At 41.0% G+C, this 26,078-nt stretch overlaps 1 protein-coding gene across 4 annotated transcripts; it reads right to left on the bottom strand.

Annotated features, from left to right (window-relative positions):
• Positions 1–597: 597 nt before the first annotated feature.
• LOC148862207 (uncharacterized) lies at positions 598–4,996 on the bottom strand. Of its 4 annotated transcripts, none has more exons than XM_088983087.1 (7): positions 3,768–4,996; positions 3,411–3,517; positions 2,260–2,587; positions 1,937–2,170; positions 1,684–1,846; positions 1,156–1,249; positions 598–1,067 (listed from the first exon to the last, which is right to left on the bottom strand). In XM_088983087.1, exons 1-7 carry the CDS (start codon positions 4,863–4,865, stop codon positions 950–952), a joined length of 2,142 nt encoding a protein of 713 aa, XP_088839213.1. In that variant the 5' UTR covers positions 4,866–4,996; the 3' UTR covers positions 598–949. The 4 variants fall into 4 exon arrangements, with proteins under 4 accessions (XP_088839213.1, XP_088839214.1, XP_088839215.1 ...); XM_088983088.1 differs by having other exon boundaries at positions 1,156–1,246; XM_088983089.1 differs by lacking the exon at positions 1,937–2,170 and having other exon boundaries at positions 1,684–1,882.
• Positions 4,997–26,078: the final 21,082 nt, after the last annotated feature.

The raw sequence follows: 26,078 nt of genomic DNA, 5'->3' as shown, positions 1-26,078 counted from the left end.
GAGGTTAGAAGGTAAAGTGGAGTATCATCACGCATATAGAGAAGGCAACATTGCTCCGGATTGGTTAGCTAATTTCATGCACTCCAAAGGTGCAACTGGTTCCTACATTCTTAAACCCTTAGGCTGTGGTAGGAAACAATGCAAATATATAGAGTGTAAAGTGGTTCATATAAATTGCAAAATTGTGTTAGTTTTGCACTTACAAATTTATCTTCTTACAAAACAGACTTTTAGCTGTAATGGATGCAAACATGAATTCCAATAAAGCATATGTTTTCTTTTTTTTTTATATCAAAAGTCCACTTGAATGCAAATTTACTTCTTTTTATTGATGTGCTTTTACATCTTATTATCAATGTAAATATGCATTGGTCTGACATTTGTCGATGCATAAATGTAATGTTGCCAAATACAGGCAAAAGTGAACTAGAGTGCAAATTTACCCTGAACCGGAATTTACACTTTATTTGCATCATTTCCAAAAGCAGCAGTAAGTGTTATTAGTAGTTTTGATTTTTGGGGACGTGTTAACCCCACCGTTCTGTATAGCCCCTTTTCTTGATTTATAAAAAAAAAAAAAAAGAGAACAAACTAACGTTGGGTAAATCACTATAACCTTGAAAATTTTATTATTTAATTATTTTATCAATTAGAAGACAAAACAATCCAGTTTTCAATTCAGCAACTCCAGCCGTTTGAGAGAGAAAGAGGCAAATAATCTACAGATACATAACATATAAACATTTAAAAAGAAGAACCTGTTCAGATACATAACATATAAACATTTAAAAGGAGAAACCTGTTACATGTATTAGATTTTTTACTGTATACAAAACAAAAAGCACAGCCGCTACTCAAAATGCATTTATATGCTAAACCAGCTGCTATCCAATTAAACTTCCAAAATTGTGTCAAAAATGAGGTCGTCTTCCAGACCAATATTAGTACTCTATGAGTCTGAGAATGCTCTGACGACATCTATAATGGGAGCTCGACATATGGGACATCTCCCTCTATTCCACTGTAGCTCCTGCGCACACATGAAACAGGTGCACATATGGCCACATCTGAAGAACGGAGTACGGTTATTAGTTAATATAATAAATATTCAACCCAGACAGTTTCAATTTTGTTTGTCCAAAAGTGAACAAATACCTGTACAAAAGTGTGTCAACTTGCATCTCATAGCATATACAGCAACTGCCCTTTCTTATCGGTGCCCAATTTGACAGCTCCTTTGCTTCCCCTTCTTGAGATACAGTTTTATTGGGATCATCCAATTAATGAAAGAGAATTATATGGAAAAATAAGAAAGCAACATAGGCATACTGTTTACTATTTTTTAACAGGGGTAGTTGGTCTAGAAGCAGTGATCAGGAAGCATCAGTTTCAAATATTACAATTAGTTCACCAAATCCTACAACATACTCTGGAAAAGGCAACTGAAAAGAAACGAGTTCATCTATTTCATGGCATTATCAAGGTTCTAGATGAGACCTATGTTTAAGAAGGTATCCAATATTTTCCATGTGCAAGCATGTGGCGAAAATCTAAAATTGATGGTGGGTGATTAGATGATTATTTGGATGCCCATGATCAATTCTGAAACCGAAATACCGAGTTTAAATTCAATTACTTTGTAGTTTTGGCTTGGCCAATTAGATTTATCTATTCTTTACTTACCAGAATGGTAAACAGCAGCTGAAAAGCCTGAATTGTCCTGCTTAATAGAGTGCTTCAACTTCAGTTGTATATTCATGCAGCTCTCTACAGCTTTTCGAAGCGCTGACATCTCTTCATGGAGCTGCTCTATGTACCCCCTCAAGTCATTTATGACTTCCATCTCCTGTAACAATGGGAGCAACAGCATCATGTGATTGACCTGCAAAGGGACACCATACAGAGGTTGTGACTAATGGACTGAAGGGAAACTCACTACAGAATGATGACTAAAGGACGGTGAACTTTCTTGGGTCTCTTGGTAGTAAGATGTAGATGGCAGTGGGAATTGCAATGATGTAGATGCAACTCGATATGAATCAACACTTTCTTCATCATGATCTTGAAACCAGTTTCTAGATCTCAATTCAGAAGGTAGAGGCAGTTGATCAAAATCATAGCTCACTCCATGATATTGATTCTCGGAAGGGTTTTTTATGATTTCCATATTCTGTAGCAATGGGAGAAACAACATCATGTGATTAACTTACAAAAGGGATTTAATACAGAGTCATGACTAACAGATTGAAAGAAACTAACCAGAAAATGATGATATATGGATGATGAGCTTTCTGAGCTCTCTTGGAAGTAAGATGGCAGCGGCAGTTGCAATGATGTAGATTCAATTTCATTAGAATCACAGCTTTCTTCATGACCTTGAAACCAGTTTTTCGATCTCAATGGTAGGTGCAGCATCGGGTATGCAGCATAATTAGAATCATAGCTCACTTCATGATATTGGTCCGGGGTAGTGTTCATTTCTTCATCCTCTGTGTTTTGTTCTTGCATTTTTATTTGTGGGTAAGAGAGGATAACTTGGTCCATTGCAAGTTGGAAGTCGCTAGCAAGGACATTTTTTACACTTCTTCTGCATGGATTAAAAAAAAAAAACTCTTACTATAAAAATAAGACTAGGGCATTTCTTTTACCATGAAGTGGCATTGCCATATAAAGAACAAATAGAAGACCAAGTCCAATTAATTTGAAATTCAAATGCTATGTATGAATCCCTTTATAGAGAAAACTCTTTCCCTTCAAAATCTATTATATCCTCAACTTGAGGACAACCAACCCAACTCTTAACATGGACTGAGATTGATTAAAGTCTAGTTGGATTTCAAATTAGTTATTGGTATTCTGATGGCTCAGAAAATGTAATCACACAAAGTAGATAACCGGAAAATTATTGGACAAATTTGGGATCAAGAGAGATTTTATAATTTTTCATTGCTCAATAAAATGTAGATGTTTGTATAATTGTTAATTATTCAAGTATAGAAAAGACATGAAGAGACAAGAAACGGACATGGGGGTGAATTCGTAATGGCTGAAGTAGGTGAACTTACTAGCTTGTTGCTTTGTCCCTGAATGGATTAGTAATGTAATAAAAGATCTACTTGTATATAACCAATAACCTAGCATTCCATTCAGTTCAACCACTACTACATCTGTCATCAAGTCACCTTGTAGATTACCTTTTCAAGAAGCTGAAAGGTAACTATGGAAGAACAGAGTCCAAGAAGGGTTGCTTCAGAAGTGGTAGCAGAACCATGATTAGATGGTCATTTAGACCAAAGACAGAGATGTATTTCTTATCAAATAACGAGAGAGGTAAACCAAACGCAAAATAAGGTGGTCATCCAAGGCTAGGTTAACCATGATATCTCACAGAAACAAAGAAAGATTTGTACCTTATGGTTCTTCCATTCTCCAGTTGGTCCAGTTGAGATGCTGTTGAAGGTGGGGGATTTTGATCTTGAGCAGCAATTTCATGTAGGAACCTGAGCTTTATCAATGACTACACATGCATTGACCAACAAAATTAATATCCATTCAAGTGGAAGCGATAAATAAGCTCTTCTTGGCAAGATTGCAAAAATGTCTTGCTATATATTTATTTTCAGCGGTTGAAAGAAAGGTTCAGTTTGGAAGGAGTACAAATACAAATATGTAGAGTGTTAAACCTTGTATTTTGTATTATTTTATATGTATTTGCACTGTACATATTACTATTTGTACTCTTTCCAAACTGAGAGAAAGGAATTCACCTGAATGAGGTCTCGGTGTGGGAACCTTGATACCGCGCGACGCTCTACCAGTGTAGTTAGCTCTCTTTGCCTCTCACGCTCCATTTGCATGAGTAAATCGATTGTTGCTTTCCCCTCTCCAATGCAAAGACTTCTAATGCATGGGAAATTCCTCCATTCTCTTCTTGATGTGGAGTGGGTATGCTGTGGACTTTCCATAGAGGGGAACTGCTCCCGATCATTTTCATCACTCCAAGAAGTCACTGGACTGTGGATTTGACATCCAGGGCTTGGACTTCTTATGATTTCTGCAACTCTTGCCCTCTTGCTTTCATTTACTTCTGAAATCTGGTCCTGCGAAAATGAGTATTTCTCGCTTGGAGTTGTCTGATCAGACTCTGAATCTGCAGAAGAATCTTCAGCAACCGCCAACATCTCGCATCTTTCATCATCAGAGTCACAAGCTTCAGAGTCAGATGAGGGTTCTGAAAATGAAGCATTTTCAATAGAAATGCTAACAGAACTGCACAAGCTGCCAGACGGGCTTCTCGACAGCATTGCTTCTGCTTCATATTGCTTCCACATCCGAACAAGGGAAGAAGCCTGCAGTTTTGGGATATCAACGGAACTGTCTGTTGGAGTTGGTGAAGCCCCTCTTAGAAACGCTGACTGCCTTGTTGACACAGGTTGTGACTGGGAGAGAGCCAAGAGTTCAGCATCACGGTTCTGTCTCTCGATTGTCGTAATCACATCCCGGGCCTGAATAGAAGCCCACCGATCAAGTATCCGTGAGCGCCTGCGTCGAACGTCTGAAGATTCTGCACTGACATCCTCCTTTCTGTTCTGTGCAAAATTGTGACTATTCCTCTTATTTCCCCCCACCCAACACTCGCAATTGTCAATGAGATATTGAGATTTCTTACAGGAAGCAGCATTAGAATTTGTTGGGCTAGGGAGGGAAACACAGGGGTGGACTTCTCTCAACTTCTCTCTGAGGTTCTTGTGAAAAGATGCCCGAAATATGGAGTTGCCTTCTCTTTCTTTTTCCCAGCATTTCTGGTTGTGATTCCCCAGAAGACAGTCAAAAGGCGAAGCAATTTCGATTTGAGAAGAAGCCATTTGGATTCAACCTATTGGTATTCTCTTCGGCTCTTCCTCAAATCATTCTTTTCTGGAACCAGTCACCCATTTGAAGCAAACGGGCGGGGAGAGACGAATAACCAGAAAGGCCCACAGCACGTCAGCCCCCACCTTAGTCCGTGCCTACCCTTCGCCTTAAAAATCCATTAGAAAACAATACGAGCGAAGAAGAATAAACTAACCACGCAAAAACAAAGGAATTAGTTTCAGGAAGTTAAAGCATAAACCACACATTTTAACTTTACCCATTTTAGAACTCCATGAAACCAGAGAACGAGAGATGGAGAGAGATTTCTGACAAAAACCAATGGATATACGATGCAACGTTTTGGGAACTCACTTACAAAACAGCAATCAGCGAGGATAGAAAATAGAAAACAAGAACGCTGATTTCTGGGAAGTTGTGGCTAGAACTGTGCAACTTGTCTTTAATTGGAGCGCTATCACCCGAAGTATAATACCATAGCTACAGTTCTACTTGAACATAGAGTTATGAGAGGAAGAGACGTTGGCTTTTTTAACTTATAAACCTTCCCTCTATTTTCTCACAGTTGTAGTTCAGTTCAGAGCCGTTGGCCCGACCGAAAATCCCGCGGCAATAAATCAGTCTTTTATCCAGTGAGGATAAGCGGGATTGATTTGCCAACGGTGGTTAGATGATTAGAGTAATGCAGCAAGTGCAGTATTTAGTATTATTTACTTGACATTCAATAGATGATTCGTTGTCAAAAAAAAAAAAAATGGTAAATTGCTGAAATCTCCCCCAAGTTTTTGACCTTGCTGAAACCTCTCTCATAGTTTGGTAATTGTAATAGATTCTTTTGTTTTTTTTTTGTTTTTCTTTTTTTAGAAATAAAAAACTATATTAGCGAAAAGAGATAGAAATACAGTCCTCAACCATGGGTATCCCATAAAGATAATTACAACTAACAAAAAAAGAAGAAGAAGAATGAGTTTTAGCTATTTGGTATACCGCATGGGCTGTTGTGTTATATGTTCTATTTATATACAAAAACTTCACCAAGTTTAGGCTCCTTAATAACATTACTGAATTCAAAAACAGCCAGTGACACGACCAAGGGTATTCCTTTCGATCATTTAAGGATCATATCTGTAACTGAGAATCAGCACATATACAGACTTCTCTAAATTCTCGAACTTTGAAGTTCTTTTAAAGCCTGCAACACAGCAAATAGCTCTGCCTGAAGAACTGAATTAACTGTAGAAGTATGACCTATGATTTTTAAACAGGATAAATTCTTTGAGACTAATGATACCAAATGTATACAAGGAGCTCGAAATCCTTCCTGCATCTGTAAATATGAGGTACTCAGTTTGATGAGACAAACAGAGGGTTAGACGATTACTTACAGGAGGATTTAAAGCAGGGGAATCATTATTCGAATTTAAAGAAAGACGAAATAGATTATTCACAGATTTAGACACTGCTGCAGGGGCAATGAAACTATTCTGAAAAAGTTGATCATTTTTAGCATGCCAAATAAAATACCAAGCAATAGCTAACCAGCTGAGAATATGCAGAAACAGACTATGGTCATTGATTGGATTGTGCATCCTTTTAATATCCGAAACCAGAGAATTTTGAAACAAGTTATGGATATGGAGATTCCAAGGATTTGAGAACAAGACTGTTTGTAAAAATTGGCAATTGATAAATAAGTGGGATAAAGATTCCACCTCGACTTTGCAAAGAAGACAATTTTTGGTCATCTTCCAATTTTAACTGGTCTTTAACTGGGATGAAGTTATTTAAGATGCGCCAAATAAATAATTGGAAACGAGGGGGCAAAGATAATGTCCACACTTTTCCTAGACAGAATTTCAGATCTGGATTGATATTTGGCAAAGAAATTTATAACTCTTTTTATAATTTGCTTTGACTGAATACTTGCCAGAACTGTGATGAACCCAAATCCAAGAGACAGTATTGAGGGAAGGGTAGATAGGGGTTCGAAGGATTCTATTGGCTTCAGACGAGGAAAAGGAGGCCTGAAGAACTTCTGAGTTCCAGTACCCTTCTTTGTATAAGATCTACAATAGAAGCATTATTGAGATGGCGGGGTAAAGGCTGAGAGGTTCACATCAACTGACCCTCTGATTGGATCCAGAGACTCTGAGAAAGAGGGAAAGAAGAGTTTTCATTTACCAGATGTCCACATTCAAAGGCTAATTCAATTAAATAGGGCCCAATAGCTTTCTAGTAAATGGAACCTGAAGCAGGGATGGAGTGGGGAAAAGTAACATTATTTTTAAGATACTTTGCTTTCCAAGTGCCCATAAACTGTCTTTTTCATTTAGAAATCTCCAAGTTGCTTTCTTCAGAAGACTTTGGTTCACCAATTTAAGTCTCTTAAAACCTAAGCCTCCATGAGATTAAGGAAGGGAGAGGGTATTCCAAGAGCACCATCTAAGAGGGTGCTTGTTTTTATTTGAGACACCCCAGCAGAAATTATGAATGGTTTTCTCAATACTATCAATAGATTTATGGGGAAACTTGATTAGTGACATTGCGTGAACAGATTGAATAAGGACATCCTTCTCCGCATGACTGATAGCAATAGCTTTCAAAATGTCCAAAATACTAATACAGTTACTTTACTAAAATGTTTGTTTTCTAAATTTTCTCTTCATATGAATCCCTAGCCCAAAACCTTCCGGTCTCGTTTTTTGAAATTGATTCATTTGTTTTCAAATTTGCACTTCAAATTCTCTTTTATTTATTTATTTATTTTTTTGTTTATAAAGTTTGTATTGTTTTTATATGGAAATCAGCCCCAATAATAATTGTATGGGTATTTCTGACATTTTTATGCCTCTTTTTAGAGGATTATAATGAGAGGCTTGGGGCTTACTTGCAACTGTGTCATAAAATTCAAGGGGGTTATTGAAATTACCAAACTTTAAGTGAGATTTTAGCAGTAGTCAAAAACTTCAAGGAAGTTTTAGCAATTTAACCCCCCCCCCCCCCAAAAAAAAAAAAATAGTAGAGGATTCTGAAGGACAGCAGTTAGACGAACAATTCATACCAAAAGTTAGGCAAATGAAGAGTTGAAGATGAATTTAATATCATCAAAGTTAATGGCAGTGTTTTCCTAGACCATCGTATTGTTTGGTTTGGGAACTATCCAGGTAATCGGTTCCGTTTTACCCCTAACCTGTTGTTTGGCCAAAAACCGTTAACTTGGTCAATGATCCATTGGCCCAAGTGGTCAAACCATCGATTCGTTCGACTAGAACAATAGTTTTGGCCAATTTTTATTTTAATTTGGGACAAACTGTCTGGTTGAACCATTGGCCCAAAAACTGGTGGCCAAAGTGGTTCTAGTTCTGAGTCAGTTTTTAAAGCATTGGTTAATGGTGTATAATGATTTGCCATCATGGTTGGAATATACTCACAAGACGCAAAGGAATATTTTGCTTATGAAGAAATCAAGTTTAATTGTTGACCCCAAGTAGCAATTGTTTTGGTTTATAACACATTCTTGTATTTAGAATCACTCCTTAAGGCTCCCAATCTAGGCTTTGTTGTATAAGATCATACCCAAGGTTTAAAATTTCGATATGATATGCCCTGTATCATATCACATATTTGAAAAACAAATATCTTTGAAAAACAAATACAGGATATACATACTAATCAAACATTTCATCTTTTTTCATGCGTATCAGACCCATATTGGACCATAATGTCAGTGTATCGAGGGCATATCAGGGATGTATTGAGGCGCATCGATAGCATATTAATGAAACAAATATGGCAAAAAACTGAAAAAAAGGGGGAAAACAAAATTCTTTTCCCTGAAATAAGCCTTCTTTCACCCCCAAATGACTCTAAAACTCCAATCCTCATTCTTAGATTGTTAGATTGGCAAAAATTTGCAAGGGACAAGTGATGAGGGCAGATTTGGCCCTCTAGTGGAATTGTGACACGTTGTCACGGGGGTAGTTCTACAGCGGAAGAACCCGTGCGGCGTCCTGGCTAAGGCAGGCCAGAACAAGCCTTTATAACACATAGAGTCTAGGAGTTGCCCGATGGGATGGCTCCACCAAAGTCAGTAGCACTGGATCATGACCTCAAGTCCAATGGCCGGGGCAATCTCCTAGCTCAGACCGGTCCATGGGAGGCGCCACTTATGTGCTAAAGGGGGACAACCATAATGCAAGGCGACCATGTGCCGTTGAGGTGACTTGGCACCGATGTGATGGGTCTCCTGTATGTCGATGATGATAGGCACCTGTGTGCCATGATGATAGGCAACCGCTTATGCCGGAACACACCCGTGCGCCAAGGGCAACGGGGTAGCTCACTCAGCTTGGGCAAGGGACTGGCGTGGTGAAGGGACGTGCTTGAGCCAAGCCCGCATGCCAAGCCTCCCTTGAGTATCAGCAGCGCAGTGCCGATCCAACACTGTCCCCATGAGCAAGTTGCGCCCATGAGGAACCCTGGTAGCCATGTTAGCCGTTAACCAGGGCCGCCCCGCAAGGGGATGATGGTCTAGGAGTGCCAAGGTTAGGCACCCAAGGAGGTCAACCACCCTTCCTCAAAGAGTACGTTAAGCTTTTGGTGGTCTGCCTGAAGATGACATCAATTCTCCCAAAAATCTTACAGGCAAAAATGATGGGCATGTCCCTAACGTAAGCCTGCCAAGTGTAGGCAAGGCTAAGCCTGTGTCAGACCGTCACAGGCTCCCCCACTCAATCCATTGTCGACCTCGACAATGGTCTTCATGTGAATGCGCGTCTGTGTCCCGCGCCATCCACTTTTCCACCAATTCCTAGGCTCACCTGGTCAACCCGAGTCTTGCCTATGTTGGTGTCCATTTATGGGGATAGAACCATTTCACCATGACGGCCTGCCTAGACTTCACCCCTCCAATGTTGTGGTTACTCAAACCGCGCAATGGCTATGCCGTTGATTTGTGAAAGAAGGGCCCTCGAAGAAATGTGTGTGGTGCTTCGCAGAGGTCCACCCCATGTATCATCTTACCTCAAGGCTCAACCGTCTTCTTGGTAGCTTTTCAGTGATGCTACCGAACATGCTGATAGGTCTACTCCTCATGTTGGCGATGACCTGGGTACCCTTTCACCATGCTGGCCTGTAGACTTCACCTCGCCCTGTGCGGGTTACTCAAACCTAGCCATGGCTTATGCTCTCCTGGCCCTTGAAACTACGCTTCGCCTCGCTGACTAGGGCTACATCTTCACTCCGAGGGGGCCCCACTGCTGCTGCCTCAAGGAGACTTGATCGCAATCTGTGCGAGTGTGGCAACTTTTACCCATGAGTTGCCGAACATGCACTCGACTTGTGATGAGCTTCTGCTGCTGCAAGTGTTCAACCAGAAAACTAAGCATGTCCACCTGAAACTTTGCCGGTGTAAGGCCGCCATGCTCCAACGGCCAGCGTAACCACATTCCTAACAAGGCCCACGTGTCTGCCCCGCATGAGGACAACAACCAATGCATCTGCACCCACAAGGGAAGTTGTTTTAGGGTCATTGGAATGGGAACACGAACCTTGAATGGCCTCTTGCTAGGCCTGATAAACAATCTGCTCAAACAGTGTACCCACATTCCTATCAAGGCTCACGCGTCTGCCCCCGCATGAGAACAGCAACCAATGCGTCTGCAACCGCAAGGGAAGCTGTTTTAGTGTCATTGGAATGGGGACACGAACACTGAAATGACCTCTTTCCAGGCCTGATCTGAATTCTGCTCGATCCTGGGTGGAAGTGCCTAGGGACCGCACCCCATAAAATGCTGCTTGTCGAAATGACCGCTTCAACTGGCTCTGGGCTAATATGCTGAAAACCAACTGCAGCTACAATTGACCAACTTGCTCTGATACCAACTATCACGGGGGTAGTTCTACAGCGGAAGAACCCGTGCGGCGTCCTGGCCAAGGCAGGCCAGAAATACCCTTTATAACGCATAGAGGCTAGGAGTTGCCCAATGGGATGGCTCCACCAAAGTCAGTAGCACTGGATCATGACCTCAAGTCCAATGGCCGGGGCACTCTCCTGGCTCAGACAGGTCCATGGGAGGCGCCGCTTACGTGCTAAAGGGGGACAACCATAATGCAAGGCGACCATGCGCCGTTGAGGTGACTTGGCACCGATGTGATGGGTCTCCTGTATGTCGATGATGACTGGCACCTGTGTGCCATGATGATAGGCAACCGCTTAGGCCGAAACACACCCGTGCGCCAAGGGCAACGGGGTAGCTCACTCAGCTTGGGCAAGGGACTGGCGTGGTGAAGGGACGTGCTTGAGCCAAGCCCGCATGCCAAGCCTCCCTTGAGTATCGGCAGTGCAGTGCCGATCCAACACTGTCCACATGAGCAAGTGTGCGCCCATGAGGAACCCTAGTAGCCATGCTAGCCGTTAACCAGGGCCGCCCCGCAAGGGGATGATGGTCTAGGAGTGCCAAGGTTAGGCACCCAAGGAGGTCGACCACCCCTCCTCAAAGAGTACGTTAAGCTTTTGGTGGTCTGCCTGAAGATGGCATCAATTCTCCCAAAAATCTTACAGGCAAAAATGACAGGCATGTCCCTAATGTAAGCCTGCCAAGCATAGGCAAGGCTAAGCTTGTGTCAGACCGTCACAACGTGGCACCTCATGCCAACCAAGTATGGCCTCTTGGTAGCTCACCATAAGCAACTTGCCACAGGCAGCTTGCCATAGGCAGCTTGCCACAGGCAGCTCGCCATAGGCAACTCGCCATAAGAGCTTGCCACAGGCAGCTCACCATAAGCAGCTCGCCACAGGCAGCTTGCCACAGGCAGCACGCCATAGGTAGCTTGCCACGGGCAGCTCCCCATAAGCAGCTTGCCACAACCAGCTCGCCCTAAGCAGCTTGCCACAGGCAGCTCGCCATAGGCAGCTTGCCACAGGCAGCTCGCCATAGGCAACTCGCCACAGGCAGCTCCCCACAGGTAGTTCGCCATAGGCAGCAAGCCACAGGTAGCTCGCCATAGGTAGCTCGCCATAGGCAACTCACCCTCATAGCCTAGCAACTTAGACAACTCAGCATTGCATAGGCAGCTCGCCACTTGTAGGGTAGCTCGGTATAGGAGTAGTTTAACGTATCGCAGGAAGATCTCCTGCCTGACCTGGCCTAGACACCTACCCGCCGACTGACACGGGTGCCGACCTGACAACTTGGCCTAGACACCGACCCGTCGACTGACGTAGGCATCGACCTGACAACATGGCCAAGACACCAACCCGCCGACTGACACAGGCGCTGCCCTAACAACCTGGCCCAGGCGCCGACTTGGCCGCCTGACACAAGCGCCAGCCTGACGACCTTGAGGAGTTCACCACCGTACCCTGATTCTGACGGGATGTGACGAGTCTTACCGTTTGGAGGCTTTTCACCCACCTAACTCGCGAGGACTCCGGTATATAAAGACCTCATCCCCCAAAGGGGGGGGGGGATGGAAAAAATGGAGGTAATCCCTACTCTCTAGCTCTCTCGTTTCTCCAATATCATCTTCAAAGCTCTCTATAATCAGAGTGCTAACCTAAGCGTCGGAGAGCCCCCGTCGGGAAAATACCCCCAGGTCCTCTGATTCAGTTCTCGTAGGTCCCTCAGCTCCCATCACTTACAAAGAGGAGGAAAAGATGGAGTTCTCGTAGGTCCCTTAGCTCCCGCCACTTACAAAGAGGAGGAAAAGATGGAGTTCTCACAGGTCCCTCAGCTCCCACTACCTACAAAGGAAAGAAGACCACCTCATGCAGAGGGCAGTCAGGTTGTGCTGCACCAGGGAGCTCCACCATTCCTCTAAGTCACAGGCCGCCTAATAGGGAGCTTGCCACCAGGTAGCTCTCCACCAGGGAGTTCGCCACCAGGCAGTTCGACACCAGGGAGCTCGCCACCAGGCAGTTCACCACCAGGCAGTTCGCCACCAGGGAGCTCACCACCAGGCAGTTCGCCCCCAGGCAATTCTCCACCAGGCAGTTTGCCACCAAGTTGCTCATCACCAAGGCACGTCACCATCGGGTAAATAACGAGGTACTTAGCCAAAAAAATTTTACATCACAAAACATTGGTACGTGGCTAGAAACGATTACATCAATTGGTGCCGTCTATGGGAACACGCTACAAAAAGCTAAGTTCTCATCTTACAAAAGCTAAGTCCTCTTCTCCCAGAAAGCTAAATCCTCACTTTTTAGAAATCGAAGCTATCATTTTATAGTTTACATCTTTTATGAACTCAAAGACTATGCAAGGAGCTAACAGACTAAGTAGCTCTACCAACCTTTCAATTCAGATAATGCCTCGTCAGTCCTCTTTGCAAGGACCCCTGTACAATGATGAGCTCTTCGTGGCTTCCGCGGGAGTTGGCGGCCAACCGACTACATAGGCATCCTTACCGGTCGAGCCTTCCAAGGCTCCCGTGTGAGTTGGCGACCTAAAGTTGGTAGTGCTACCCCTGAAGGTCGAGCTCCTAGTAGCTTCTTGTAGGAGTGGGTGACCGGCATTACGAAGTTGATGCAGCACAATCATAGCTTGACACCTCACAGGAAAAGCCTACGGGCCACATTACTACTCAAGACCCAGTCGCCTCTCCGACACGGGCAAAGTCAAAAAAGAGTAGACTATGAGTCACTCCCAAAGCCTACGGGCCACATTACTGCTTAAGACCCAGTCGCCTCTTCGGCACGGGCAAAGTAAAAAAAGAGTAGACTACGAGTCACTCCCAAAGCCTACGGGCCACATTACTACTTAAGACACGGTCGCCTCTCCGGCACGGGCAAAAGTCAAAGAAGAGTAGACTACGAGTTACTCCCAAAGCCTATGGGCCACACTAGGAATTGGATTAGCACTTACTAGCTCGTCGACTTACGGGCCAAAAGAAATCTACTCCCTTCATTGAGTTACTCTCAGCTCGGGATTGGGGGGCAATTGATGAGGGCAGATTTGGCCCTCCAGTGGAATTGTGACACATGGCACCTCATGCCAACCAAGTATGGCCTCTTGGAAGCTCGCCATAAGCAACTTGCCACAGGCAGCTCACCATAGGCAGCTCGCCATAGGCAACTCACCATAAGCAGCTTGCCACAGGCAGCTCTCCATAAGTAGCTTGCCACAGGCAGCTCGCCACAAGCAGCTCGCCATAGGCAACTCGCCACAGGCAGCTCGCCATAGGCAGATCGCCATAAGCAGCTCGCCATAGGCAGCTCACCATAAGCAGCTCGCCATAGGCAGCTCGCCATAAACAGCTTGCCACATGCAGCTCACCATAAGCAGCTTGCCACAGGTAGCTCACCCTCATAGCCTAGCAACTTAGACAACTAGGCATTGCATAGGCAGCTCGCCACTAGGCAGCTCGCCACTAAGCAGCTCGCCACTTGTAGGGTAGCTCAGTACAGGAGTAGTTTTGACGTATCGCAGGAAGATCTCCTGCCTGACGACTTGGCGTAGACATTGACCCGCCGGCTGACACGGGCACTGACTTGACAACTGGCCCAGACACCAACCCGCCGACTGACGCAGGCGCCGACCTAACAATCTGGCCCAGACACCAACCCGCCGACTGACACAAGCGCCGCCCTAACAAACTGGCCCAGGCGCCGACCTAGCCGCCTGGCACAAGCGCCAGCCTGACGGCCTCGAGGAGTTCACCACCATACCCTAGTTTTGACAGGATGTGACGAGTCTTACCGTTTGGAGGCTTTTCACCCACCTAACCCGCGAGGACTCCGGTATATAAAGACCTCACCCTCCAAAGGGGGGGATGGAAAAAATGGAGGTAATCTCTGCTCTCTAGCTCTCTCGTTTCTCCAATATCATCTTCAAAGCTCTCTACAATCAGAGTGTTAACTTAAGCGTCGGAGAGCCCCTGCCAGGAAAATACCCCCGGGGGGATGGAAAAAATGGAGGTAATCCCTGCTCTCTAGCACTCTCATTTCTCCAATATCATCTTCAAAGCTCTCTACAATTAGAGTGCTAACTTAAGCGTTGGAGAGCCCCCACTAGGAAAATACCCCCGGGTCCTCTGATTTAGTTCTCGCAGGTCCCTCAGCTCCCGCCGCCTACAAAGAGGAGGAAAAGATGGAGTTCTCGCAGGTCCCTCAGCTCCTGTCACCTACAAAGAGGAGGAAAGGATAGAGTTCTCGCAGGTCCCTCAGCTCCCGCCACCTACAAAGAGGAGGAAAAGATGGAGTTCTCGCAGGTCCCTTAGCTCCTGTCACCTACAAAGAGGAGGAAAATATAGAGTTCTCGCAGGTCCCTCAGCTCCCGCCGCCTACAAAGAGGAGGAAAAGATGGAGTTCTCGCAGGTCCCTCAGCTCCCACTGCCTACAAAGGAAAAAAGGCCACCTCATGCAGAGGGCAATCAGGTTGCGCTTGCGCTGCACCAGGGAGCTCCACCATTTCTCTAAGTCATAGGCTGCCTAGTAGGGAGCTCGCCACCAAGTAGCTCTCCACCAAGGAGCTCGCCACCAGGTAGCTCTCCACCAAGGAGATTGCCACCAGGCAATTTGACACCAGGGAGCTCGCCACCAGGCAGTTCACCACCAGGGAGCTTGCCACCAGGCAACTCGCCACCAGGCAGTTCTCCACCAGGCAGTTTGCTACCAAGTAGCTCATCACCAAGGCACGTCACCACCGGGTCAAATAACGAGGAACTTAGTCAAAAAAATTTTACATCACAAAACATTGGTACGTGGCCAGAAACGTTTACATCAACAAGTGTGAATCGTTAATTTTTTTTAAGATTTTTCAAAATTTGAAAAAATATGGAAAAAATAGGTAAGTTTTTTTCAAATTTTTATAATACTTTGTGATTTCTTTTTGTTTATTGAATGTTTAAATTTATGTAGATCTACATTTCTTACATTCAAAATCACAATTTTTTTTCGTGTTATCAGTAGATTTATGGAAATTTCATGAAGATGTTTGGGGAAAATATAAATTAACAAAAAAAATGAAAAATGTAATTTTTCTCTGCCTATACAGACTAAATATGTTTTAGATCTATGGATTTATCTATCATATCCATAGAGCAATTGAATTTTCTTCTTTAATAACTTTCTTTTGAATATATTATATAATGTTTATTTACTTTTTTATAATTTTTGAAAATAAATAATAAATAATTATTAATTATATTTTCACTTAGAAGTTGTGCCAATGCATGTTTTATAGTTGGCTAGGAGAGTTGTTTTTTTTCCATCCCATAAAACATTAAAACTTAAGAATTATAATTTATAAATTATAGTTAAGCATAGGATTTTTAATGAAATTATAATTAACTACAAAATATTTCTTCATAAAACCACTAAAATATATTAATTTAATGTAAGCACACCTAATTGAGGTCTTATATTTAGTGTTGTTGATATATTTTTATGATTTATTAAAGTATTTATAGTGTTTCTAAGTGTATCTATGCGTATCTTAGTTTTTTCCGATATGCATGCGTATTCAAGGCGTATCCTGATACGTCTCATAAAATTGCCTTTCCAATACACTTGATGTTTCTGATACTTTGAATCTTGGTCATACTACCAACAACTAAGTACACATCTTATGGAGAAAATGGAGAAAGATAGAGACAAAAAGGGGTGAAGGGAAGATTGTTTAACCAATTGATCGTTTTGATTTTGTACTAGGTATGTGCCTTTAAAGCAAGGTGGCCTTGGGCTGAGAAAGTTGGTGGATCTGAATACAATCTTTAGACTAAAATCTCTTTGGAGAACCTTATCTGAGAAGGGTCTGTGGCATTTGGCAAGATTAATTATTTCACAGACTGTTTCCTTCATAATAAGCATTATTTATATATGGATAGCTCTAAAGGGTCCTCTACCTGGAAATCCAATGGTAAGCTTTTGGATCTATTAATTGAAAATTCTATTTGGCACATTAAGGTAGGAGAGGTGTCGTTCTGGATGGATAAATGATGTGATGGAGGGCCTCTGATACACTATTCTATTGAGGAGATTGATCCTACTATACTGTTACAGTTGAAAAGGTTGATTACTTTTGCTAGTATCATTCTTTGTAATGGAAAGGACAGCTGGATTTGGAGGCCTACTAGCTTAGGTGCTTCTTAAGTAAATCAGCTATGAATATGATTAGTGGCATTGGCAATATGGTCCCTTAGACCAAGCTTATATAGAATATGCAAACCCCAACCAAGATTGTTCTATATAAATGGAGAATCCTTCAGGGAGATATTTCCACTTATACTAGTGTTCAAAATCTTGGTATCTCTCTTGCATTAGAATTAGGGGTGTTCATGGTCCGGTTCGGTGTGGTTTGGAGAAGATCTTAGACCATACCAGTAAATTATGGTTTGAGAAATTTTTAAACTGAATCAAACCATTTTGGTATGGAAACCAAACCAAACCAAACCATTCTATTAGGGTTTAGTGCGGTTTCTAATACGGTTTGGGGACTTTGGACCATTCTAAGTTATTTTGGGTTTAACCCAATTAGAAAGCCCAAATAGTTTCCCTAAAAATTAAAACTTAAAACTTTTATTTATTATTTTATTATAAAATAAAGAGTTCATTATATATATATATATATATATATATATATATATATGTATGTATGTATGTATGTATATAAAATTTTGGTTTTCGGTTTACAATTTGATTCGGTTTATAAAATTCAATAAACCAAACCAAAATCATAAACTATAATTTAGAAATATTTCAAACCGAACCAAATTGTTTATAAGTATAAACTAAACCAAACCTCAAATTTGATTTGGCTTAGTTGAGTTTTGCTGTTTGAACCATATAATGAACACTCCTAATAAGCATGCGTTTGTTGCAACTCCAATTCTGTTGAAAGCACAAATCACCTCCTAGTAGATGGAGTGATGGATAGGTAGGTTTGGAAGTACATCCCACATATTCTTGATGTTCTTATAATATACACCATTCAGTTAGATCCAAAATTCTACTGTGGTTCACTTATGCCAGCTCTAATTCCCAACTACACCAAATAATTCGTCTTAACCCATGTTGATTAGTCGGGAACTTTGCAATTTGCTTCCATAATCACTCAAAAGAAATATAATGGTCCTCCCCCTCCCTAGACCCCTCTTGGAGAGATGTACTACATATTAGAGTCTTTCAACCCTAACCTCGAAAATGTATATTGGTCATGTGGACTCCTCCTAAAACCAGTTTGGCAAATTATATAGGGAAAGTGCACCCTCCTTGGCAAGTGCTTTATTTGGTGAATGATATTGTTTGCTTCAATTTTGGGGTTTAAAAAAAGTATTAGTGAAACAGGATTATAGTTGGAATAGGACATGGATGATGTTGGTGATGGTGAACCCCTTTTCCAAATACTTTACCAAATTGGAAAACTTCTCAAACCAAGAGAATCCTATGACTTAGACTCAACTCAACACATTGACTTGACTTGATTTGTCCTTCATTAACTTGCTTACTTCTTGATCTTTTTTTTTTTTTCTAATTGATTTTTGATTCCTTTAATCTCTTGCAATAATAAGCAAATTGATCAATACATGTAGGTTGTTGCAACACTTGAGGTCATGGTTAGAGGATTCATAGCTTTAGTTATATTGCTATATTAAAACCTATTCTAACAGGTTGTTAATGTGTTGCTAAGAATTAGTTGTGTAACCAAAGGAGCAACTGATCTTTTTTGTCTTTGACTCAACAAACAAGCTCTTGTTTTTATTATGCCCAATCTAGTCTCTCCTTAGGTCTATAAGATTTTCTAGCCAAACTAGCAAATCATGGTCTAGTTATTTTTCATCGGTTGAGGGAACATAAATCTTTAATGCTGGAGGGCTAGCAACATTCCCTCCACCACTGGTTAGGGCTGCAAGTCAGACTGGGTTAGGTTGGGTTGAGGCCAACCCTATCCCAACCATAAGTTTTAAATCCCCAACCCGATCTTCAATCCGATCTACCCAACCCTAACTAAATTCCTTCAACCCTAACCAACCCAATCCAAAGTTGACTTTGGGTTGGGCTGAGCTCGGGTTGGGCCCAATCCTACCTTCTTCCCATCCCTTAAAATCTCATAAAACTATTTATTATCAAATCTTAACTCACTTTCACTATATATTAATCCTATGTTTTATTAGTATTTGTTTGTTGATGTTTTTATTGGTTCTTTAAGTACAAAATCGAAAAAACAAGTGTTGAAATGACTATAGTTTACTATGAGTTATGACTTATGATATGTCTTTTATAGGCGCCAAACATTAGATGGGAGATGAAGAATAAAATATTCAAAAAACATAAAATATGTTATTAGGGTTTTAGTCTTTTCATTTAGGATTAAGTGAAGTGATTATCTTAAAAGAAAGACATGATAGTATGTAGTGAGGGCTATGCAACTATCATATATCTAAAAAATCGACATATGATATATAATACATATAACATATATTTATACATGACATATACTATAGAGTTGGATTTGGGTTGGGCCGATTTGCCCAAAGGGTCAACCCTAATCAAACCCGAAATAAAGTCGAGTTCATGAATTTCAACCATAATCCTAACCCGAGCATCAATCTGATCCAACCAATCTGAATTTTCGGATTGGGTTCAGGCCAACCCGGCCCAAGTTGCAACCTTACCACCGGTAGTGAATGTGATTTATTTTGTTGGGGAGCTGCTCTCCTAGGCGACATTGTTCTCCCAAGATTGATATTGAAGCTAAAGTTTTCTAATGTAAGTCAATAGGACAAAGATGATCTATGAGCTCTCATATCAGGATCATTACTTCATGAATGACGAGGAGTGGTGCGGATTAAGATAATAAAGGTGTGGACAGGAGATTTGAGTAGATAATCGAAGCAAGGTGCTCAAGGGTGAAAGAATCAAAAAGAATAAGTCCAGTCCCTCTATAAGAGCCTTAGTTCTTTATTTTTCGGAGAAGGTCATCATACAACGTGCATGGCTTGAACTTGAACCATTCCAAAATCTTCCTTGCTCTAATGAACAACTGGAGGGGTGATCATTCTTGGCCTAGGCCCGGCTCAACCCTAGCCTGCAAATTTCTGAGCCTGGGCCCAGGTTTTTATGTGCAAGCCCAACTTGGCCTGAGCCTACATCAAGCCAGCCTAAAAAATTTTGGGCCGAGCTTGAGCCCGACACTTCAAACCTGGCTCGTGCTCATATAGGGTTGGGCTTGGACTTGCAAACTAGTTCTGGGATGTGGATTGGGCCGGGCTGGGCCTAGGCCTAGGCCTAGGTTAAAGCACTTATCATTAATGCTAAACCCAAATGGGCATGGCCCATGATCACCCCTGGTTCCAAGAGACCATGAGTGTTAGACTTAGACTACATTCTTGCGACTATTCAGAAGGTCACATATGTGCAAGAAGATACGAAGTACTACCAAGGATGATGTCCTATATTACATTTATCTTAAGAGATGAGATCACATGCTACTGAGAAGATGGTTTTGTAGATTTCTTGTTATGGGGCCTCACTAGAGGTCCAGTGAGAGTGCACTTATTTCTCCCTGTCAATGGGATACTGTGGTCTCCAACAGCTATGCGAGATCCTTGTAAGTGGGATTGTAATCCTTATCACCATATACTTATCTACTCTTTCTCCACTTACCCATCTAATGCCACAAGAACTTGGAGGATTTGGTGGTTACATTGCAAATTCCAGGTGGATAATTGGTGTGAAGGAATGTTAACTTTTGGCTTGACAGGTGGCTCGACATTGGCCTGCTTATTGATCTTCTTCCTACAGTAGATAATGTGGATGCAACAATTGAAGTCAAGGATGTTTTAGATGAAAATGGTGGATGGCACTTGACTGACCTATATGGTAGCTTAGATTAGCTAACCATGGACATAATCACAAATTTCGATGTCTGCTTATCTGCTCAATAGACTCTGATTGTTTGGATTCATGAATCTATTTGACATTTTTTAGGCTGCATTTGGGAACAATGCAAATAAGTGTGAATGTAAATATGTAGAGTGTAAAAGGGTTCATATAAATTGCAAAGTTATGCTAGTTTTGCATGACAAATTTATCTTCTTATGAAACAGACTTTTAGCTGTAATGGATGCAAAAACAAATTTCAATAAAGCACATGTCATTTTTTTTAATCAAAAGCCCACTCGAATCATGTAAATTTATTTTTTTTATTGATGTACTTTTACATTTTATTATCAATGTAAATATGCATTGGAAAATGCGTTTTTTGTCATTTACCCTTAACCAGGATTTACACTCCATTTGCATCGTTTCCAAACGCAGTCTTACGAACTGAATCATCAGAGAATGGATGATCAGTATATAGGTGTTCTTAAATGGTTATTTTCTCTACTTGGAACTGGTTAGAGGAACCCTACACACCAAAATTATTTTGGTTGGGTTAGTTTGGACCAATGGCAATTTTCTTTGGCTGGATTAGAACTAAGGGGGCGTTCTTTTTCTGGATTTTGAGATGGGGGAAAGTTAGTCAATGGGATTTTGTGGGGACTAGGGAAAGTTTATTTTCCTGGGTATACCCATCTCCTAGGTGGGTAAATAACTTTCTCACCTTGGGAGAAAGTAGCCAACACTTGAATGGGATAAAAATGCCCCTTGTAGTAATGGATTTTTATGGCTAAAATGGTCATTGTCTTGTTTGCATGAAAAATAAAAGAACATGGGTAAATGCACTTACTTGGGTAAGTCTTTCCTGGGAAACACTTACCTGGGTAAGTGCGTTTACCCGACTAAGTAACTTAGAAAAAAGCGAACGAGGCCTAATAGAATTTTTAGAGATGGTCGGAATAGTTAAATTGGAGATTTCCATGCTCCCTATGGCATCATCACCAACCTAAAAGCAAAGGCTTAATTATGCTCTTCAAGATGGAATCTTTTTGGAGAAATCCTTCAACTTGAACAAGGTGATGGTTGAAACCCATTCTTTAATTCTTCAAGGGCCTTACTCCTCATCCTTGGAAACTTTGGTATTGGTATGGGAGGTGATGGATATCGCTCAAGGTATTGATTTGCTTATTGTACACATATATATTTATAGGGAGGCAAATCGTGTGGTTGATTCTCTATATAAATTAGGGAGACATGGTGGTATCATTACCTATTAAAGTATCTTTGATGAGTTGCCACAACATACACAAATTTTATTAAAGGATGATGGTTCAGGTATACCTTTGGTATGTAGTAAATGATTTTTGATGGTCCATCATGTTAGATAGTGTATGCCATTAGCTCCAATCAAATTGATGTACTTAATGTCATTTATTGTAAATGAATAAAGCACATAACTGATTCATGTTATTATGGTGTATTTCTGTGTAATACCCTTAAATTGGACACTTATGAGACTCGTGTTAGTTTAGAATTTTAATAGTTGTTGGATAGATATGGGGAGATTTATCCAACCAAGGCTGACATTGATGTGCCATCAAGTTGGTTGGGGTCGCTTGTCTCAGCTGCCAGGGTAAGACCTGAGGTACATGTAGTGTGGGTTTTTTTGAAACCCTGTACTGGACCAAATTCCAGTATTGCCTTTTCAAGATAAATGGGAAAAAACTTGAATGTTACACTTGACCCCTAAACTCGATTATGGTACTGCACTAGGTGTCAAATTAGGTTATCTTTGATATACCAATCAGTGAGATCCTTAGAGGGGGTCAAAACCTGTGTATGTTGGGACAATTCGATAATTCATCTGAGTGGGTGATCATTGTGATGGGATCAGCCCCTTTGCCGAACAAAGTGAATGATCGGGGTATGCACTCTCTCTGATGGAAACCTAAACTACCGGTAGTGGATTTCAAATATGTTTGAAATTTGGTTTTGCAAAATATATTTATATAGAGATATACTTATATATTATGGTTTCAAATTGTTTGCAAAAAGTTTTAATTCTCAAGATCCATGTAAGTAGAGAGTGCAACACTGTACCTTGCAGCAGAGGGAGATGTCCTCTCTTGTCGGGCAGTGTTTGATCATTAAGGGCTGAGAAGTTAAGTGTAAGACCATTGAGGGTAATACTTGATGGGCTAATCTTGCATCTGCCCCAGTCCTTGGGTTTTCATAAGGTGGTTGAACCTAAGGACCGTTTAGTGTAAATGTTGGGCTCATTAAGAGCCCATGGCTCGGGGGTTCACTGTGTCCTATAGTGAATCCGGTCAGGCCTTGTAACAGAGGCTGGGCTGAACCCATGTGGCAGGGTCATACGCCATACAAAGAGAGCCAAGTTAGCCAATAGATTAAAGGGTAAGTGAGCTATGTGACTTAATAGGCCTAAAGCCCATTTCGAATTGGACTCAAATTGGTTAATTAAAAGGGAGTGAAATCTGATTTATAACCTGATTAGGATTAGCTGAAGGATAAGATAAGTTTTATCCATTTAAGAGTCTAAATCCAAATATCAGATTTGGATCAAGAAATTCTCTTCTAATTGGATTAGGAGGCTAATCCAAAGAAGGCTATAAATAGGGGGCAAATTCTTTAGTTAAAAGACACTCTCACATACTTAACAACCTGCAGAGTTCTCCTTAGTTCTTGCCGCCCTACCCAGTTCGATTTCCACCTTTTGAACTAATCAATAAAGGTTCTTGATATTGTTTCTTGTTAGAAGAAACAATCTGAAGTCGTGCTCACCAGCCCTTGTTCGATTCTTATTGAAGAATTTAGGTTTTTGCCGAAGAACCATCCTGTTTATCCTTCTTCATCGTATACTGTCATCTTCAGTGAAAGTGGGTTTTGGTCTTCTCCTTGGGCATGAACACCTACATTGGGAGTCACTGTTACTTTGTATCAGGTATATCCTTCACTTCTTTTGTTGGTTTCAGATGTGGTCCGATTTTGATTCAAGAACGACCATTGAAAATGTAGTTTTCTAAATTAGGGAATATGATTCCTGGATGGGAGAGAAAGAAATTTTTGAAATTTCGCCCAACCTTCTTGCAGGGTTCGGCCATCCATATGATGGATCTCCCATCCCTTCACATCAAACATGTTTTTTTTAACTATTTTATGAGCTGATGACTTTTGTATATATTTTTAGAGGGGCAATACTTCTACGCCCCCCTCTTAGGTTTACCTTTTATCATTAATAAAATTTCGCTGGCCACCTGTCATTTGGAGTAAATTTTGGGATTAAAGAAAAAAGTCCCACTCCATCTAGGATTTTGTCCAAGAATGGTAGGGAGTTCAATATTGGTTTGAATTGGAATCCTATGGGACCCATGCCATTTAAACATCACATAGAGGATATTCACAGTTTGAATTGGAAAAAAAAAGTTGGTTAATTAGTAATTTCCTGTTCAATTTTGGGCTGATTTAGGGTGGCAAGAGAATGTATTTAAGTCTCTTGCAACCTTTATTACAACAAATTCTAGAATTACATTCCACCAGCCAATTCATTTATAGAGAGAGCTACAGAGTGGGATTCCAACTCAAAATATTAAAACCATGCAAATTGTTTAACACTTCTTGGACCAACTTTGTTTATGTCCCATAGCTGAATTATTTAGCATTGTTCTACTTCTACTTTTTGTCTTAAATATCGAGGAAACCATTAGAGACTTCAGAGAGAAACTATTATAGCAAGATCAATATAAGTTATGCCACTTACAACTGCTTTTTGGGCTTATGACAGTGTAAGTAAAGGTGTGAAAACCATAGTGATCTGTTGTGCTTGTGGGAATTCTAAATCAGGTACGATCTTATTTTAATTGGTTTTGGGTTTGAAACATTGTGGTCCAACCCCACATTGGCCTTATGTGACAAAATTGTTTTCCTCTACTTTACGTTGCAATTCACACTGTCAGATTTAGAATTTGACAATGGGAATTCACATCATATAGAATTGGGCATTCATATCATACATATCATATACAATGGGAATTCACAATATCAATGTCTATTGTGAGATTGCAACTTCTGTTGCCTTTCCAACTTTAATTAAAAAACATATAGAATTGGGCATTCATATCATACATGAGAAAGTGGAAGATCATTCTCTTATTGGAAAGTGTGCTCCCAATCTCAAGCAAATTACCAACATTCTTACCAACCCATTGACATCGACTTGGTTTACTGACATGAATAGTGAATACCAAGCTCATGGTTTTTCATTCCCCATCTTTCTTGATGGGGGATATTGATCAGGATCAGTGTACCTTATACATCAGGGTAAGTATGCTCTGCATGTAATCTATATAAAATGTTGAGATAATATTGAGATTGTCCTTTTAGATAAGCATAGCCTTAGGCTACCCTTTTCTCTATAAAAAAATGTTGGTAGACTAAGGCCCATTTGTTTTTTTGGGAAGTTACTTATCCGAGTAAGTGTTTCCTGGGAAATACTTATCCGGGTAATTGCATTTATCATGTTTTTTTATTTCATAGGTAAATAAGAAAATAACCATTTTAGCCATAAAAGACCATTATTAAAAGGGGCATGGGATCTGCTCCTCACAGAGCACACCTCACACTGACCTCACAAAATAATAAATACAAATATGGTGTGTGGCCAGGACATGCTATGAGGTCGGTGTGAGGCATGTTGTGTGAGGAGAATATCCGGACTCAATTTTGTCCATCTAAGTACTGGAAACTTCCCCCTAGGTGGGAAGTTCCTTATCCACCTAGAGATAAGGAAAATAATTGTTTCATAAACCATACATAATTTTGAAAAAGGAACATGGCATGGGTGTCTTGGTCATTGGGAATCAAAATCCCATTGACTAACTTATCCCCCTCTCAAAATCCAAAAAAGGAATGAGCCCTAAATGTAGTCATTTTCATCATCATCCAAGCCTTATCCCAACTATATGGGGTTGCCTTAGTGAATCCTATTTTTCCATTTGGTTTTATTTAATGTTAGATCCATTGTTAAATTATTAGTTTTTAGATCATTTCTTTCTACTCCAGCCTAAATCATCAAACATTTTTTCCTTTATTTTCAAACTCCTACATGGTTGGCCAACAATCAATAATTTCAAATTTTAAATCCACCAAAGAACAATGAACCTAGAGATCTGAAAATGGCCTACTACCTATTACAAATCCATTTGGCATTACTTTTTTCACTTTTGATCAAAATGGAATATCCTAGAAATTGAATCTATGCCCACTATATAGAGATCAATGGATGATAGTGGTCTTTTTGACTTAGATAATTCCCTTTTTCTTTATTTGATAAGTAACTTAGTTAATTATTCATTAGGCCAATATA

The sequence above is a fragment of the Nelumbo lutea genome, chromosome 4 (assembly GCF_056320005.1).
Source record: "Nelumbo lutea isolate HS-2025 chromosome 4, American lotus-T2T, whole genome shotgun sequence".
In the NCBI taxonomy this organism is placed as follows: domain Eukaryota; kingdom Viridiplantae; phylum Streptophyta; class Magnoliopsida; order Proteales; family Nelumbonaceae; genus Nelumbo; species Nelumbo lutea.
The sequence above is the reverse complement of the archived record's forward strand: the minus strand, read 5'-3'. Positions and strand labels throughout refer to the sequence as shown.

Bases quoted from the DNA above. Each gene is read 5' to 3' on its own strand.
- LOC148862207 (XM_088983087.1), bottom strand. From the start codon at position 4,865: ATGGCTTCTTCTCAAATCGAAATTGCTTCGCCTTTTGACTGTCTTCTG. The intron at 1,847-1,936 runs GTGAGTTTCCCT...CCATTGTTACAG, and splicing joins CCTTTAGTCATCATTCTGTA to GAGATGGAAGTCATAAATGA. The intron at 1,068-1,155 runs GTATTTGTTCAC...TCCGTTCTTCAG, and splicing joins GTTGACACACTTTTGTACAG to ATGTGGCCATATGTGCACCT.